Source organism: Panthera tigris, chromosome E3, assembly GCF_018350195.1.
Source record: "Panthera tigris isolate Pti1 chromosome E3, P.tigris_Pti1_mat1.1, whole genome shotgun sequence".
Taxonomy (NCBI): domain Eukaryota; kingdom Metazoa; phylum Chordata; class Mammalia; order Carnivora; family Felidae; genus Panthera; species Panthera tigris.
In genome coordinates, this window is record NC_056675.1 from 8,049,466 (window position 1) to 8,065,199 (window position 15,734).

The 15,734-nt window shown below is 57.5% G+C and overlaps 1 protein-coding gene across 1 annotated transcript; it reads right to left on the reverse strand.

Annotated features, from left to right (window-relative positions):
• Positions 1-5,150: 5,150 nt before the first annotated feature.
• On the reverse strand, positions 5,151-12,655 carry NAT16 (N-acetyltransferase 16 (putative)). The gene is given in 7 exon segments (XM_042972415.1): positions 5,151-6,685; positions 6,687-6,802; positions 6,805-6,853; positions 7,474-8,075; positions 8,241-8,790; positions 11,711-11,750; positions 12,630-12,655. Coding segments are annotated over 5 exon segments (1,698 nt in total). The 5' UTR covers positions 8,787-8,790; positions 11,711-11,750; positions 12,630-12,655; the 3' UTR covers positions 5,151-6,300.
• Between the last annotated feature and the right edge of the window lie 3,079 nt (positions 12,656-15,734).

Genomic DNA, 15,734 nt, shown 5'->3' on the forward strand with positions numbered 1-15,734 from the left:
CTTGCAGCTGCGGCAGCCCGCGTCGCTGAGCCGAATAGGATGGGGGCACTCCCGGAGTCTGACTGGGTATCAGTAGGAGATCCATACTGGGGAGGGGGAGGATAAAGATTCCAAAGCCGAGGAAGGGGCTGGACTCCCCATCCCCCGACCGCACGCACGGTCCGGTCCATAGGGAACACACCCAAGGACGGCGTGAACCCGAGAGAGGAGGGACGGATCTGCGCGCCTGCGGGCGCTGTTCGCGGATCTACGGTGCGGGGTGCCAGTCCTGGGCCGGGGCAGATGGGTGGATCTTGCGGTTTTGGTAATCCCGTTGGAAAGGGTCCGAGTCAGAAGAAAGGGGAAAGATTGAGGATGTGTGTGCCTCTGTCTTGTCTGTTCACAGTCGGTGCGTGTTTGGAGAAAAAGGTGTGTCTGTCCTTCTGTCCATCTCACTCTGTAGCGTATGTTGGCGCCCCCGCTTGCCCCTTGTCAGCCCACTTCTCCCCACCCTCCTCCTGCTTCTTTCCCTCCCTCTGCTTCCCCCCCAAAGGACGTTTGGAGGGCGAGAGCAGACCAGGTGGGGAGGGGGTTGCGCAGGTTGGGGGGGGGTGACTCAACTCCAGCTCTCTCCACCGCTTAAAGGGAAGGTTTGAACGCGGTGGGGTGGGGGTGGGTGTGCAACGTCAGAGACAGCCCCTCTCTACCACCAGACCCCTCGTCCGTATCTCCTGCCAGAAGGGTTGGGGTTGGGGGCTTGGACAACTAGAGGTTGTGGGTGGGGGGGGGGCGATGACGCACAGATTGCGCAAAGAGAATCCATCAGCGAGCCGGGTCCAGTGAAGGGAGACCAGCCGTGGGCGGGGGTGGGGGGGGGGAGGACGGAAATGGGGAGGGGGTAGGGGAGAAGAGAGGAAGGCAAGGGGAGCAGCCACTGCAGGAATGAAGGGGAGGAGGGAGGTTGAAGGGGGTTGCGGTGCAGGCAGAAAGCTGTGCGGGGGCGTGGGCAGGGAAAGGGGGGAGTGACAATGACACATGCCAGACACACAAGAACTGCGGACACAGGGGTGCCTGTGGGCACACGCAGGACACCCGCGCCCTAAGACTCTGGAAACCGAGATCAGGGCAGTCTGTCAGGGCTCAGAGACTCTTTCTGAGCCAGTCCTCAACCCCCTCCTCATCTCTTCCTACCACTGACCCTCCTTCTCCCTCTCTGTCTCTCTCTCTCTCTCTTTCTCTCTCTCTCTCTCTCTCTCTCTCTCTCTCTTACACACACACACACACACACACACACACACACACACACTCACGTGCTTTCCCTCTATAGCCAGCAGTGGCTTCTCGGTTCCATCAGTGGCTCGACTTTCCCAGAAGAAAGCCCATCAGCTCTGCAGGGAAAGAGGTGGGGAGGAGCAGAGAGAGAGGCAAGAGAGAGAAGATGGGAGCAGGAGAGGGAGGGAGGGAGGAAGGAATCTGGAACAGGTAGAAGGAACAGGCTAAAGGAGAGGGGGAAAAAAAAAGCCCTGAGAACCAAGGTGACTGTAGAGATGCCAAAGAAAGCAGAGAGAGGAGGGGGCAGCAGACCCCAAGGCTGTGATTAACCCCCATCCCCCAACACACACAACTATCTAGGACCACTCCCTAACCCTGTGAGCTCCCCTCCTTCCTTTCTCCTCCTCTTCTTCCCTTTATCTTCCCAGCCTGGTTACTGAGAGCAGTGGAATGGGGAGGGGGTCACGTTACCTTCCCGAGGAGGATGAATCAGTGAAATGGCTCTGACATCTGGAGGGGGGAGGGGAAACCATCCAAGAGAGAAGGGGGGAGGGAAGGAGCCAAGGGGGGGCAGACTGAGAGCTGATGGGGCTAACAACTAAGTGTGAGATGAAGGGGGACAGGCACCTAGAGAAACAGTTTGTGTTCCTGGGGGCTTGTGTACGTCCCCATGCACCTGTGTGTGCATGTACATATATGTGCATGTGTGTTTGTGTGTGTGTAGAGATTGATGAAACATAAAGGGGTGGGGAGAAAGGGAATTGGAAGACCAGTTGTGTATTTAATCAGATAGAGTGGATGGGCATGGTAGTGTTCCAATTTAAATATGAAATCTCTTCCAATCTGTGTGGCCGTGTGTTTTGCCTGTTTCCAGATGTCTTTGTAGAAGTATGAGTGTGCAGGGGTTCTGATCCTTCTGAGTGTCCATATACTTGTGTGGTTGGGAGACTTTGAGTGCATCCATTCTGGGCATCTGCTGGTGTCTGAAAAGTAAGCCTGGCTTGATGTGTCAATAGTGTGTGTGTGTGTGTGTGTGTGTGTGTGTGTGTGTGTGTGTGTACGCATGTGTCTTTGTGCATTTCCCTGGGTCCTTCCATACCTTCTGATACATGTTAGAAGTTATGTGGATGTTTCTGTCTTTGATCTTGCTCGCCCCTCCCCCACATCCACCATCTCTAGATTTCTGTAAAGTAAAGCCACTCATCTGCAGCCCCCAAGTTTGGGTCCTTGCCCCCCATTTTCAGATCATTCCTCCATTCTTCCCCAACTCTTCACCCCTTCCTTCCTTCACTCAGCCCAGAAGCTCAGGAGAGCTTCTCAGACACTGACATCCCAAGAATTTCAGTCAGCATGGGGTGGAGTAGGGGACAGCAAGGTGGAAGCCAGGCACCCAGGGTGATAGGCTTGGTCATTCCACAACCTGAATCATGCCTGCACGGACTCTGAATCCCTGGGTCTGTTTCCACCTCTCTTTGTCTCAGTTCCCTACCTGGGTCTGCGCATTCACACACACCCCACCTCTCAGAGATGTGATGCACCCTTCATATCCTGCTGCCTCTAGGGGCTTCTGGAAAAAAGCTGGACTGGGGACAGAATCCTGGAATCGGTAGAGGAGGGAGGTGGCAGGAAAGAAAGAAAATGGAGAGACAGAGCTGGAAAAGGCATTGCTGAGATGGGAACCTGGAGGGTATGCCTGGTGCTTGCTCTGAGTTATTTGTATAAATCCATCTCTGTCTTTGTTTCTGAATCTCTCATACGCTCCAAGAGGGTAGCAGGAGAAGATGGGGTCCGGTGGAGTAGTGATCCAAGCTGAAGATTTGGAAAGCCAGGAGAGGGGGGACAGAGCACTGTGTCTTTTCCCTGAGAAGCTTTGGAAGAGAAAAACAGGCCAGGGGCTTGGGGACCCTGCAGCTCACCGTCCCCCCATCTTTCCCTTCCCCCCAACTGGTGACTCACCTCTGCAGCCTTTCATTGCGTCAGCGATGGGGGGACAGGCAGGGAGGGGGCACTTTATGAGAGGGGAAGGGGTCTCCACTTAGAATTGAAAGAAGGCACAGAAAGTCCCCCTGAAAATGGCCCCATTAGAAAACATCATTGCCCTATCGCCTGCCCACCCCAGTTCAGTAGGGTGTAGGGTGGGGAGTCCTGGGGAGGGGACTGAGAGGGGGCTGAGGGCCACTGGTGGGACTGGGGATGATGAGTGATAGGAAGGGGGTGCTCACCCTGATTTTCAGTTCCGGGGTCCCATTCCCTCATACCCCCACCCACTCCTGAGTGGGGGATGGGAGACCCAGCAAGCCGGGGGAGGGCAAAGCCGCAGAGATGAGTCACCAAGAGAATGAGAGAGAGAGAGAGAAAGAGACAGAGATCAGGGGAGACACAAAGAGAGACAGCTTCTGGAGAGACTGAGAAGGGAAAACACACACACCATGAAGATGATATCCACAAACTAATCAGAGAAAGCACATTACTTTCATAATCCTGAACCAGCCTCCTCCAACACCCACCGGTCACATACAAACATACTATTATTCAGAGTTACACTGATATTCTGAGACACACCCACTTACACAAACACAGTATCACACCTAGCCTCGGCAGTGTCACTCAGACACATGCTAAGATGTGACCAGGGTAATGGAGATTTGCGTTGAGAGCCCTCGTTTCTTTTACATGGGATGGTGGGAGGGGGCAAAAACCCTGAGGGAATGTGACTTCACAAATCCAAGAGGCGGCTTCAGGGACTCGCAGGCTATGCCTTGCACACACCACGATACACAGTTGCCTACCTCCCCATCCACACATACATAGTAACATATCAAGCATCCTCCTCATCAAAAAGCCACTTGGAGTACCTGATTCTGGGGTACACCAGGCACGTTGTCCCGAATACATCCCACCCGGACACCCTCTGACCTGTACACACATGTACAGAAACGCAGACACACAAAGACTCCCATGGACACACTCACACGGACGGAAACCACCTTGCGCTGCCTCGCCTGCGTCCACACGTCCTGGCGCCCCCTCGCGTTACTTTTCGGAGTCGCAGTCTCCGGCGCTCTGGAGCTCGGCTCCCGGGGGGGCGGCGCCCAAGCTCCCTCCACCTCCTCCCCCTTCCGCGCGTTGCCCACCCCGGAATCCGGAAAGCCAGCGCGCTGGCCAAGAGAGCGGGGAGTTAGACGCCTGGATGGTGGGGCTGAGGGAGGCCGGTCCTGGATGCCAAGGGGAACTTGGGAGAAAAGCCCATAGAATTTGGATAGCAGCGGACTCCCAGGCCCAGGGGAAAGCGAGACCCAGGCTTGTCAGGGCGCCGCGCAGCTGCCCGCCTCGCTTCTGAGCAACCGCTTCTTTCTGCCGCTGGGCTGGGGTGGGGGTGGGGGGCGCGCAACGGCCAGCAGCCCTCTCCAGCTCCAGGAAGTCATTAGCCCCATTGCCACAGGGCTTAGAGATCCTCTCTAATACAGGCTGCTGGGGAAGGGGGAAGGATAATGCGCCTCATCCCTCCCCTGCTGAGAAGTGAAACAGACACAGAGGGTGGGCTAAGGGTCCTTTTTATTGTAATACAGCCACGGCTGAAGTGACAGGGAGGGTGGCAGCATGGCCAGGCGCTGAAGGCAGACAAGCAAGGCAGTGTAGCACAACAGCAAAACCGGAACTGGGGGAAGTGATGGAGCAGCGGCTGTCCTCTGTGCCCACCTTCTTCCACCTCCTGGCGCCCTCCTCTGCCCACGTCTCTGATTCCATCCCCAGCGACCCCTGTGCTTACTGTCAACAAATCCCTAGCAACTGTCCATCGTCCAACAAGAAGTTCAAACAGTCATCGCCACAACGAGTGAGGTTCTGAGGCATGCTCTGGCTTGGGACAGACCTGAACTCCAGTCCCTGCCAGGCTCCCAGCTACTCTGAATGACTTGGAAGTCACTTCGATCTTTCTGAGCCTGTTTCCTCCCTCGGTGGTAGATGTGAGGATCCAGTGTAGAAGACAGCGCTGTGCAATTGCAGCTGTTACTACTTGCATTGAAATAGAAAACTGGCAAAGTCCAAAAAAAAACCCCATAAAGGAACCAGAGGAAGGGAGGGATGTCCAGAAATATCTGGAGGCAGGGGTTCCAGTTGCACTAGAAGGAAGCCTGGTTAGAGCCAGAAGACAGCCCCATACTGGGCTGAGGAAACTGCCCTTCCCAGCTCAAGCCCCCTGTTTCATGTCCTGGTTAAGGCACTGGTTGGGGATATAGGAAGGGGGGCTGGGAAATAGCAACATCTTGCAAAGTTGGACGAACCCCATCAGAGGGGGCAGGCTTGTAAAGATGCGTCACCAGAGGGTCAACAGGGCATTATGATTGTTTCATTTATAGGCTTTCTCTCCGTATTGCACACAGGGCGGGTGATGAAGAGTTCATGGGGAAGAGGAAGGGAGGAGCAGACAAATGGGCAATGAGGAGCTAAGTGTCTGGGGGGGTGGGGTCCGGGGAATAGGAGGATGGGAGCTCAGAGAGAAGGAGAGAGGGGACACTGATGTAGAGGCGCAGGAGACTGAGAGGGAGGCAGGAGGGGAGCGCGGGGCAAGCTCTGAGAGCTTGAGAAAGGGCGGGAGGAAGAAAAGTAATACATGTTGGGCAGCTGGACCTTGCACATCCCTCTACCCGCTTCCGCCCACGAGGAGGCAGAAGGGAGAAGCCAGGAAGGATGGAGTTCCCCGCCAGCCCAGGGCGACGGACAAGGAAAGGCTCTGAAGCCTGTGAAGGAACCCATTCTTTGGCCCGTGAGGGGAACGGGCGGGCCATAGCAGAGCAAGGGCCTCCCCCAAACCCGGCGATCGGATCCAGTTGTGGGCCATAGAGTGGGCGCGCTAGAGGCGAGATGGCAGAGAGGCAAGGCTAAAAGGTTGGGGAGGGGGCGCTCCGGTAAGGGTAAGCGGGCTTCCCAGCAGACCACGGAGAGTAGGGGGAGGGGGCGGAGCTTGCAAACACTGGGGGGCGGGGCTTTCTGAAGATCAGCGAAAATGGACGGATCTAAATGCTCCTCTCGCCTCCGAGAGGAGAGGCCCTAGATGTCGGCCTCCAGCGGGTACTGTTCTGTGTAACCCTTGACCAGCTCGAGCCCCAAGCCGGCCTGGCAGAGGTCAGCCAGCTGCGACCATAACTGGGACGCCAGGAAAAGCTGGCGCATGGCGTTGAGACCGGCGAGGCGCGGGGCCGGACCCTGCAGGTGCCGCAGAAGCCGGCTCTGCGCCTGCGCACCAGCGCTGCCCACGGCGTCGACGTTGAGGTAGCGCCACGTGCCGTCACCGCCGTGCGGGATGGGGAAGGGGCGCGTGCACAGCGTGGGTAAGCGCGGGCGCGCGGAGCCGTCTACGCGCCACTCCAGGTCCTTGGCCGCCAGCAGGCGCAGGTTGCTCTCACGTGGCCGGTAGGGCTGCCAGTCCTGGGTGAACGTCGCGCTGCACGGAAGGCAACAGTAGGAGGCGGGCCACGTCGCCGCCAGTCTCTGACACGGTCTCGGTGGGCAGCGGCGAGGTGACCGACGCCCGCAGCGCCGCCAGCTGCACACGCCCAGCCGCGCCAGTAGCACGGAGGCATTGACTCAGACCCAAAGGATGCTCCTGTGGGGGGCAAGAGTGAGCGCGGAGTGGGCAGCGGAAGGGCTGGAGAGCCCAGCGCCTCAGCATCTTCACACCCACGGGCTCCCAGCAGGGCCCCTCAGAAGGACCGACTGTGCCGGGCCAAGTGGAGTGGGGTATGTGAAAGCCTGCCCCACCCCCGAGGGTAGCATGGAGGACCCAGGGGCAAGTCCTCAGGATAGGTTCCTGGAGCCCCAAGGAGGGGCGGGGTTAGTGTGCGGGAGCCAGGGGACTGGGGGTGTGGGCCCCTGGGTCTCGGAGGGGAGTGGAAGGGAGGAAAACAGATCAGTCGGTAGGATAGGGGAGCCGGACGGAAAGGACAAAGATTCACATTAGGATGTTTGGATCCCTGGAGGGAGGCCGGATCAACAGAGAGGAGTCCCGGTCACGGAACTCCGGACGCTTAGGCTCCTCAGCCATCTGGAGTAAGGACTGAGGGTTTGACGGCTGGGAGTCGGGAACTTTTTGACTTCCCCTGGGCAAAAGGGCCTGGGTAAGGACTGGGAGTCCGGGGGCGGGGCTCACGGGCGCCCCCACTCGGTAGAGCCAGCAGAGAAGGAAAGCCGGTGACTGGGCTTGCGGGGAGGACGCCCGGCTACCCGAGCTCCCTTGTCCTCCTCACCTGCTTGGTAATTAGGCCGTGTTTCTTGAGCTCCCGGGGGCCCACTTGGTCGTCCCGGGTGAGCCGTGCCACCTTGACCCCCGCGTTCTGTGTCTTGACCAGCTGCGGGCAGAAGCGCCGCAGCAGCCCGGCCACGCCCTTGCCGCGCTCCCGGGGAGCCACGCACAGCCCCTCCACCAGCGCTGTCTCCCCGGAGTCGATCACGTGCGCCGACTCCAGCGCGATCTGCGGACCCAGGCCGTTAGGGGGCCCTCCGCCCCTGCCGGGACTCTCGGCTCGCAGGGCTCGCCTCTTCCCACACGCTGAGCACTCTGTCGTCACCACCCCGGGCGCCAGGCCAGGCCCGGGCCTGCCCCAGATCTCCTCAGCACTTGGGTCTCGAATTCCAGAGCCGGCAGAGAGGGAGCTCATTCGCCGGGCTCTCGTCCACCTCTTGAGATGCTCCAGCTCCGCGTGCACCCCTGCGCCTGAGCACTGGCCACGCCCCCTTCCCTTGGATCCACCCCAGGAGCTGGCTACGCCCTCCCGCCCCGGGCCTTGCCACGCCCCGCTTCTTCTTAGCTCCGCCCCGGACCCCGTCTAGGGGTTGGTCCTGCTAACCGCGTCCAGGTGCTTTTTCGTAGGCGAGTTCGGTCTATCGGGGGTCCTGACCCCAGTCTTGCTCTCACCCCCGGTCTACCCTCTCTTGCCTGCTCTCTTCTTTTTGTGCTCCTGCTCCCAGGAACTCCAAATGAATGCTCAAACACCGAAGCTATCCCCAGCCCCTCCCTCGGGTTCCTCTGCTACCCGTGTTGTACACGCTCTCCATGCCACCCTCATTGGCTGGGCCCCTGGATCCGCACATCCTACTCTTTGGTTCCAAGGCCAACTGGCTCCTCGGCATCCGGACTGGGGCTGGGGGAGAGGCTCGCCTCCTCTCTTTCTTAAGGTCCACTCACCCAAACGTAGCTTCACCCCCTTTTCACCTGGGCCCCGGCTCTCCTCACTCCTGTTTCGCTTGGCCAGCACCACGGTGCCGTCCTGTTCTGCTGCCACCACGAAGTCCAATGGCTGGGCCGTGGCCTCAGGCCCCGATCCAGACCTGGGGTTGGCCCCCAAGGACTTGGCCTTGGCCTCAGGCCCTGATTCAGCCCCCAGGGGCTCAGTCTCAGCCTCAAGCCCCCATCCGGATCTGAACTTGGCCTCCGCCTCCTGTAGCGGGGTGTTTGAGTGTGGCTCGACATCTGGCTGGGCCTCTTTTTCAGGCTTAGGGAGCTCTGAGCTGGCTGAATCACAACTGGATTGTTTCATCACCCTGCAGAAAATAGACAACCCAGTATCATGGTCAGAGCCCCTGTTTCCACATATAGCACCTGACACGCGCATGCGCGCTCACACACACACACACATACACACACACACACACCCACCCCACAGTACTTTGCTACACAAATACCCCTTCTCTTTCTCTCCCCACACTAACCCTGGGAATTCAGGGCCTCCAACTCTGACCAAATCCCAATCCTACCCTGCCCCACCCTACCAGGGTGCTCCTCAACAGTGACAAACTCAGGAATACCATGAGCTCCTCACGGACTGGCCCCAAATCTCCTTCAACCCCAGTCACCCCCAGGGACTCAGGCAATGGGGCAGAAGGTCCTTGGAGGGGTAAAAAAAAAAATGGAAAGACATCCCTCTAGGGTCCCACCATCTCTCTCAGGCCTCTGCAAGAACATGGGAAAGCTCCATCATCCCCACTCCTCCTACAAGAGGGTTCCCTGGGAAAAGCAGAGGGTTCAACCTCCTCCCCTTCCTACCACTGCCACTCTCAATCCCCAGGGCAAAGGGAGGAGGATGTAGACGCCAGATCTTCCCCCTATGTCCACTCCAGTGCCCTCCACTCCCCTCCAACACATACATTCAAACACAAGCCAGAGGAGTGGACAGGTGGACAGCTCCATTAAAAAATTTCAAGTCATTTCTCCCAGGCTAATCAAACCTGCCTTTCCCTTCCTTCTGCTGAAGTTTGTCCTCTCCTTCTCCATAGGAAGACCTGGTTCCACTCTAGGGCTAGATGATTATTTGGAAAAGGGCTCTGTTGGAGCTCCTGCAAACAAGATGTGCACAAGGATCACCGATGCCCCCTCCCCCCATTTGCCTTCCCTACAGAGAGTCTCTGTGTTCTCTTCTCTCCCTCTGTTCTGCTTTCAGTTTCTTCCCACAATTCTTGCTCTGTCTCTTGCTCAATACTTTCTGTGCCCTTCCCCTTCTCATTTTTGGGTCAGCTCCTATGGATCTGGTACCCTTTGGCCTCCAGCTCTTCTGTTTTCCCTGCCAGAGACAGGGCCAAAGAGAAAGGCCCCTCCCCAAGTCCTGAAGACTCCTCATTTCCAGACCTCTCTCCTTCAAACCAACCAAATCAACTAATCGTTATTAATTTTTATTTGACTGGGGGAGGGGCAAAGGGAGGGAGAGAGAAAGAGAAACAGAATTCAGGCTCCATGCTCAGCACTGAGCCCAACGCAGGGCTTGATCCCAGGACCCTGGGATCCTGACCTGAGCCAAAATCAAGAGTTGGAAGTTCAACCGACTGGGTCACACAAGTGCCCACCCAAATCCTCCAATTAAATCCTCCTCCTCTCTTTCAGCCAATTATAACTGTCCCTTCATATAACCTACATTAAGCCTCATTAACCAACATCCCAGGGGACACACATACCAGCTACTTTGTGAGAGATAATATGGTGTTGGTTGGCTATTTATTTATTGTTAACAGGAACATGATCTAGGCTTGGGATAGGGGACAAACAATTACACCAAGGAGTTTAGGGATGATCTTAGCCTCCATGCCATAAACATAGCTTACATGAACACAGCGTGCCTGCTGTACAGACAAAGCTTTAAAACAAGAGCCCCATCTCCCTCTTTCTTTTCAGTCTGATGCTGATGTCTAAGGCTCTCCCAGGTAAGCCTGGATGAAGTAAGACAGCATTAGGCCAATGTCATCAGAGGTGGGGGCAGCACAGGCTCAGAGGATCCTAGAGCCCCTGCTAGAGTTGAGGACCATCAGGTTCAACCCACTTCTTTCACAATGAGGAAACAGACCCCCAAGGAGGCTAAGGTCTTGCCTAAAGTGACTCAGCTTGGGCAGAGCCAGGCTAACAGTTAAGTTTTCCTAGCCCCCAGGCTAGTGGTGGGGAGACCTCTTTTTGGTGTATATTTGGATCTCCAAACCCAGCCTGAAGAGCAAGGAATTACTGGGTCCTTGGCAGGAGTCAAAGGTCCCAAGGGCTGAGGGCTAAGAACCAGAGATGGGACCATGGGAGGAATCCCCACCACCCTCTGCCCATGTCAGCAGTTCCTATGCCAACAACAAGCCGGGGACCAGCTCAAGCATCAGATTCCTTGTGACAGGCAGGAATGACGAGGCTCAGAAGAGATAAAAGCAAGTTAGCTGTGGCTCCCATCTATGTCTCCAGGCAACCTCACCAGCTGTTCCTGAGTCCCTAGAAAATAACAAGCTGGTAGTTCTGTGCTGACTCCAGCGATTCCCCACTGCCCCCAAAAGGGACAGAAAGTGAGCAACTTGTAGACTGGGACACATCCAACTAATAATTCAAGACATGAGGTTTTGGTTACCCCTCCTGTGCTTTCAAGATGGGGGAGAGTATTTCCAAAGGGTGTGTCTATGCCTTGGATAAAGTGGTTTGTAAGGGGGTCACAGGGAAGAAGGAAGCGCCTGCAAATTTATCTCTTCCATTTTTCCCCATCACTCTTCCACACCTGCTCCCTTTGGTGGGGAGGCGGGGGACAAAACAGTTCCAAATTCTTTAAGCCCTGGGGGAGGTGGGGACTGGGAAAAAAGCAGGTCGGGGGTTCCAGGCCAAGCCAAAGCTGCTGGCTGTCCCCACAACCCTGGCTCCACACTCTGATCCCTTCCCATCCCTCAGAATAGCGCCCTCCAACCGGGCTCCTTGAACTATCTCTCCCATAGGTGTCTAGGCAGAGGAAGGGGCAGCCCTTTGCGTCCAGGGCACTGTGGGAGATGTAGTTCCGGCATCTCCTGGACCAAGCTCCAGGAAGAGGGGCGGCACATCCCCTCCATATCCTCCACATCCTTGGATCTATTCTTTCAATTTTATAAATATAAATGATCGCTCTGGGAGGGGATGATTCTAGTCCTCGCTGGGCATGCTGGGAGCCCCCCTACCCCACCTCCACCGCACCCCACACACCTGAAATATTGATGCCCTTGAGGTCGACAGCTTCTCGGAGCTGGAAGAGGGAGCAGAGGGAGCAGAGAGCGGAGAGGCGGAGACAAAGAGACGGCAGTTACACAAAGCGCCCAAAGAACAGAGCGGGAAGGACAGGAAGGGAGGCAGGAAGGAGACAAAGGCGGACAGGGGGATGCGGGGCAGAAGAGGATGGGAGAGGGGAGTGGCAGCAGGCATGGATATCAGACACAGACATGACACCTCGTGACTCAGGGCCCAGCAGATGCCAAAAAAAGTCCTAGCTCTGCACCCCCTCCCCAGAGAGACCATAAATAGAAAACAGCGACACACCCCCTTCTCCCCACGGTGTGCGATGGGGGAAGGGGTCAAGGGGAGGAGAAAGCCAGAAAAGGGTCTGGAAGAGAACAGAGACCTGGGGACAGAGGCAGGGAGACGAGATAACATGGGGCAAAGGCAAGGGGTGAGGAAGATAGACCAACGAGCAGTGTGTGCGTGGGGGTGGGGGGAGGGTGCCCCAGGGCCACAGTCATGGACTGGGGACTGTACTCGGGGGTCTTCCCCAGTTTTCCCTCTGCCCCTTTCCAAGAGTGGGGGTGGGGGCGGCAGGCGCGCGAGATTCCGAAGGAAGCTGTCTACTTGACAGGGGTCCCTCTGGGCACCAGGCTCTGGGGACAGGTGGGAGAGCAATGGCGACGGGGTGGGGGAGGGATGACGGACAGGAAAGTGTCTCTGAACACCTAGGCGAAGTCCAGGTCCCAGTTATCTAGGTCACCGGACAGGGAGAGGTTGGGCTGTAGGGGGCGCAGCGGCTGACTTCCCCGGGCGGGGGTGGGGGGTGGGGGGTGGGGGGCGGTGGCCTTCTGCTGCCCCCATTCCGCGGTGGAGGAGCACGCCAGCCCCGAGGCCCGCGGCCCCCTACCTCGCCGGAGCCGGAACCGGGGCGGGGAAGCCCAGACACGGAGCGGGGCCGGCCACGCGGACAGCGAACGGTGCCGGTAGAGGGGTCCCTTCGGAGCCCCGAGGGTCGAGCTCGGGTGACGCGCGGGGACCGGAGCAGTCCCACCTCGGAGTGAGAATGTAGGGTCTGCGCTGCGGCTCAGTTCGGCACGCGGGCGCGAGCGGGGACATTCGGGGTTCGGGCGCTGCGGGCACCTCCCGCGGCGACGCTCCGCCGGGCCGGGCGGCGGCTCCGAGGGGCGGAGACCCCAGCGACGTGGAGGAAACCCGGCCCGGATCTGGAGTGGACTCGGGGCGGCCTTGGGGAGGTGCGGGCGGAGAGCAGGTGGCCTGGCGGGCGGGGGGGCGTGTGGACCTGGGTGGCGGGCGCAGCAGGATAGCCTCAAGTCTGGCGGACGAGACTCCGCCCCTTGTCCTGGCTAGGGAGCTGGACCTTAGGTGGAGGTGCCTTGGGTTTTGGGGGGGGGGGGTACTGCCGGCTTAGTTATTGCCCCCACGTCCATAGCACCTCTATGCTCTGTCCTGAAGCACCCCCCTCCCCCAATCTCGCAGTCCTCCCTCCGACCTCCCGCCGCCAGATAAGTCAGAGCGACTGGAAGGGGCACGCAGAGCCCTGGGGACCAGGTCAGAGAAACTGATCAAAGAAATTAGAAAGTCGTGAAGATGGGGATGTGAGGGGACACCAGGAGACAGAAGCAGAGGGGCGGAAGGGAGCAGAGCGAGGCCAAGACCGGTCAGAGTGTCCACCCCTCCCCGGGGGGCGCAGGGTAGCCTCGTCCCGCAGGTGCATCAGAGGCCTCAGCTCACGCTCAGCGGCTGGCCGTCAGGCAACCAGGCCCCCACAGGGCAGCACGCAGAAAGAAAAACTCCAGGTACACCCACGAACCCACTCCCTCACCCCCAGCACACGAACACAGACCTCTGCGCGCGCGCGCACACGTCCTGGGGATCTCCGCACACGTTCTGCACCTCGTGCTAAACCCGGTGTGTGGGGGAAGGGTGGGAAGAACAGGCAAATGTGTCCAGGAGCACTGTCCCCAATGAGCTGGTGGCCTGGGCACTTAACTCCCGAGGGGCTCCTTCCCACCCTCCCCCCCCCCCAAAATGAGGTAAAAAACACCTGCAGTTCTACCCTGTAAGGAACCAGGCAAGTGATGGATGGGGAAAGCCCTTCAGCGACTGTAAAATGCTGCAGGGATTATTAAGGTCTGTTAGGGGTGAGAGCCCCTCTCCCTCGCCCTCCCTCCAGGGTCTGCCCAGCTCTCGTGCTCCTCCTGCCCCCAGAGTTAATTTCTCACCTCTCTCATTCCACTTTTTTTTTAATTTTTTAAATGTTTATTTATTTATTTTGAGAGACAGAGACAGAGCATGAGCAGGGGAGGAGCAGAGAGAGAGACCCAGAATCCGAAACAGGCTCCAGGCTCCGAGCTGTCAGCACAGAGCCCGTCGCGGGGCTCGAACTCACAAACAGTGAGATCATGACCTGAGCTGAAGCCGGGCGCTCAGCCGACTGAGCCACCCAGGCGCCCCTCATTCCACTCTTTTTTCACTTACCAATGGGCTGTGATCAGATGAAGGTTCATGTCGTGTCCCTCGGCTCCCACACACATGGCCACACAATAAGTAACTTGACAAGTTACTCAACCTCCCCCCACCCTCCTCCTCCTCCTTCTTCTTTTCTTAATAGGACTTCTCCCCATTTCTTTTTTTTTTTTTTTCTATTTCTGATTTTTAAAACTGCTAACACACTGCACATCTCAAAGCCGCAGTTCAGGTGGAACTTGCTCAATTGTGGGATAGCACGTCAAAAAGTTAGAGGAATTGGAGGAAAAAAATCACTAGTGGCAGGCGGTAGATGCAACCAGGCTCTAATCCCCCCCCCCACCCTTTTCACCAGAAGCCCCGCCTTCTGCTACCAGAAACTCTGGGATTGGTCCAACGTCCTCCACTTCCAGTTCCGTCAACCAATCAGAATAGAAAGTCCCCCCTCGCCCCGCCCCGCAAACCCTTCAAGTCCAAACCACTCTGAAGGAAGAAGTCAGCGCCCATTGGGCCGATCAAACACCGTCAGGGTCCCAAATCACCAAGCTCAGACTTCAGAAGTCTCAGCTCCCCAGAGGGGCTAGCGGGTGGTAGTGGTTGGAAGATGACTAATCTCCTGGCTGCCCCTCCCAGCGAGGGAGAACAGGAGGCTGTCAATCCTTAAGTGCTCTGAGGATGTTGGCAAGTGGGACATCACCCTGTGCCACTGTGCTTTAAAAGAGGCCGAGGTTAAGACCGATGGGGATGGAAGAGTGCTCTGCTGGTAGAGGTCTGGGTTCCAGGGCCACCCTGTACCCCCTCCTGATGGTGAGCCACAGCACCACCCAGAATGTTTACAGAGCACTTTGACTTAATTCTCACAGCACTGTAGGATGGGTGAGGCTGTATAGTGGGGGTTCCGAGAGGTCGCATGATGTGAGCTAGGGACGCTGGGGGGTTTTCTGACTGCAGACTCAGACCCCACTGCCCACTCACCTCTCGGAGGTGCTTTGCAAGCTGTAAAGCAAGCAAATGTCAGTGCTGTTAATGCTGGAGATTTCCCTTAGTTGCTCTGAATTTTGTAAACACCTATACCTTGGGGTCCCTATTGGCTTTGGTCTTCACGCTGGGCTTGCTTATTTGGGCCTTTTATTTGGGAGAGCCTGATGTTTTGTTTGCCTTCTCTCAGGGCAGGTGGGCCCTACTGTCAGCCGGGCAGTGCTGTCGCTCTCTGTCATTTCTTTTGGGCCCATCCTCTGCCTCAGGGGCCTCCCCATCCTTGCCTTTCTCTCCCACCCCTCGTCCCCAACAGACCACCTTGGGTCTTCCTCCCTACCTTCTGAACACCTCCGCACCCCAGGATTCTTGTGTCCAGGACTTCCTCCTCCAGAGTTTGTGGGTTTTGACTGTTCTCCTCTCTGACCCCTCTTCACCCTCTGACTCTCCAAGCTGTGAGATCGAGGCTGAGACCCCTGCCCTCTCCCTGATCCAGTGACCCCTCTATCTGGGCAGTTCCCTAATCCACAAGTCAGGTCTTGACTTCCCA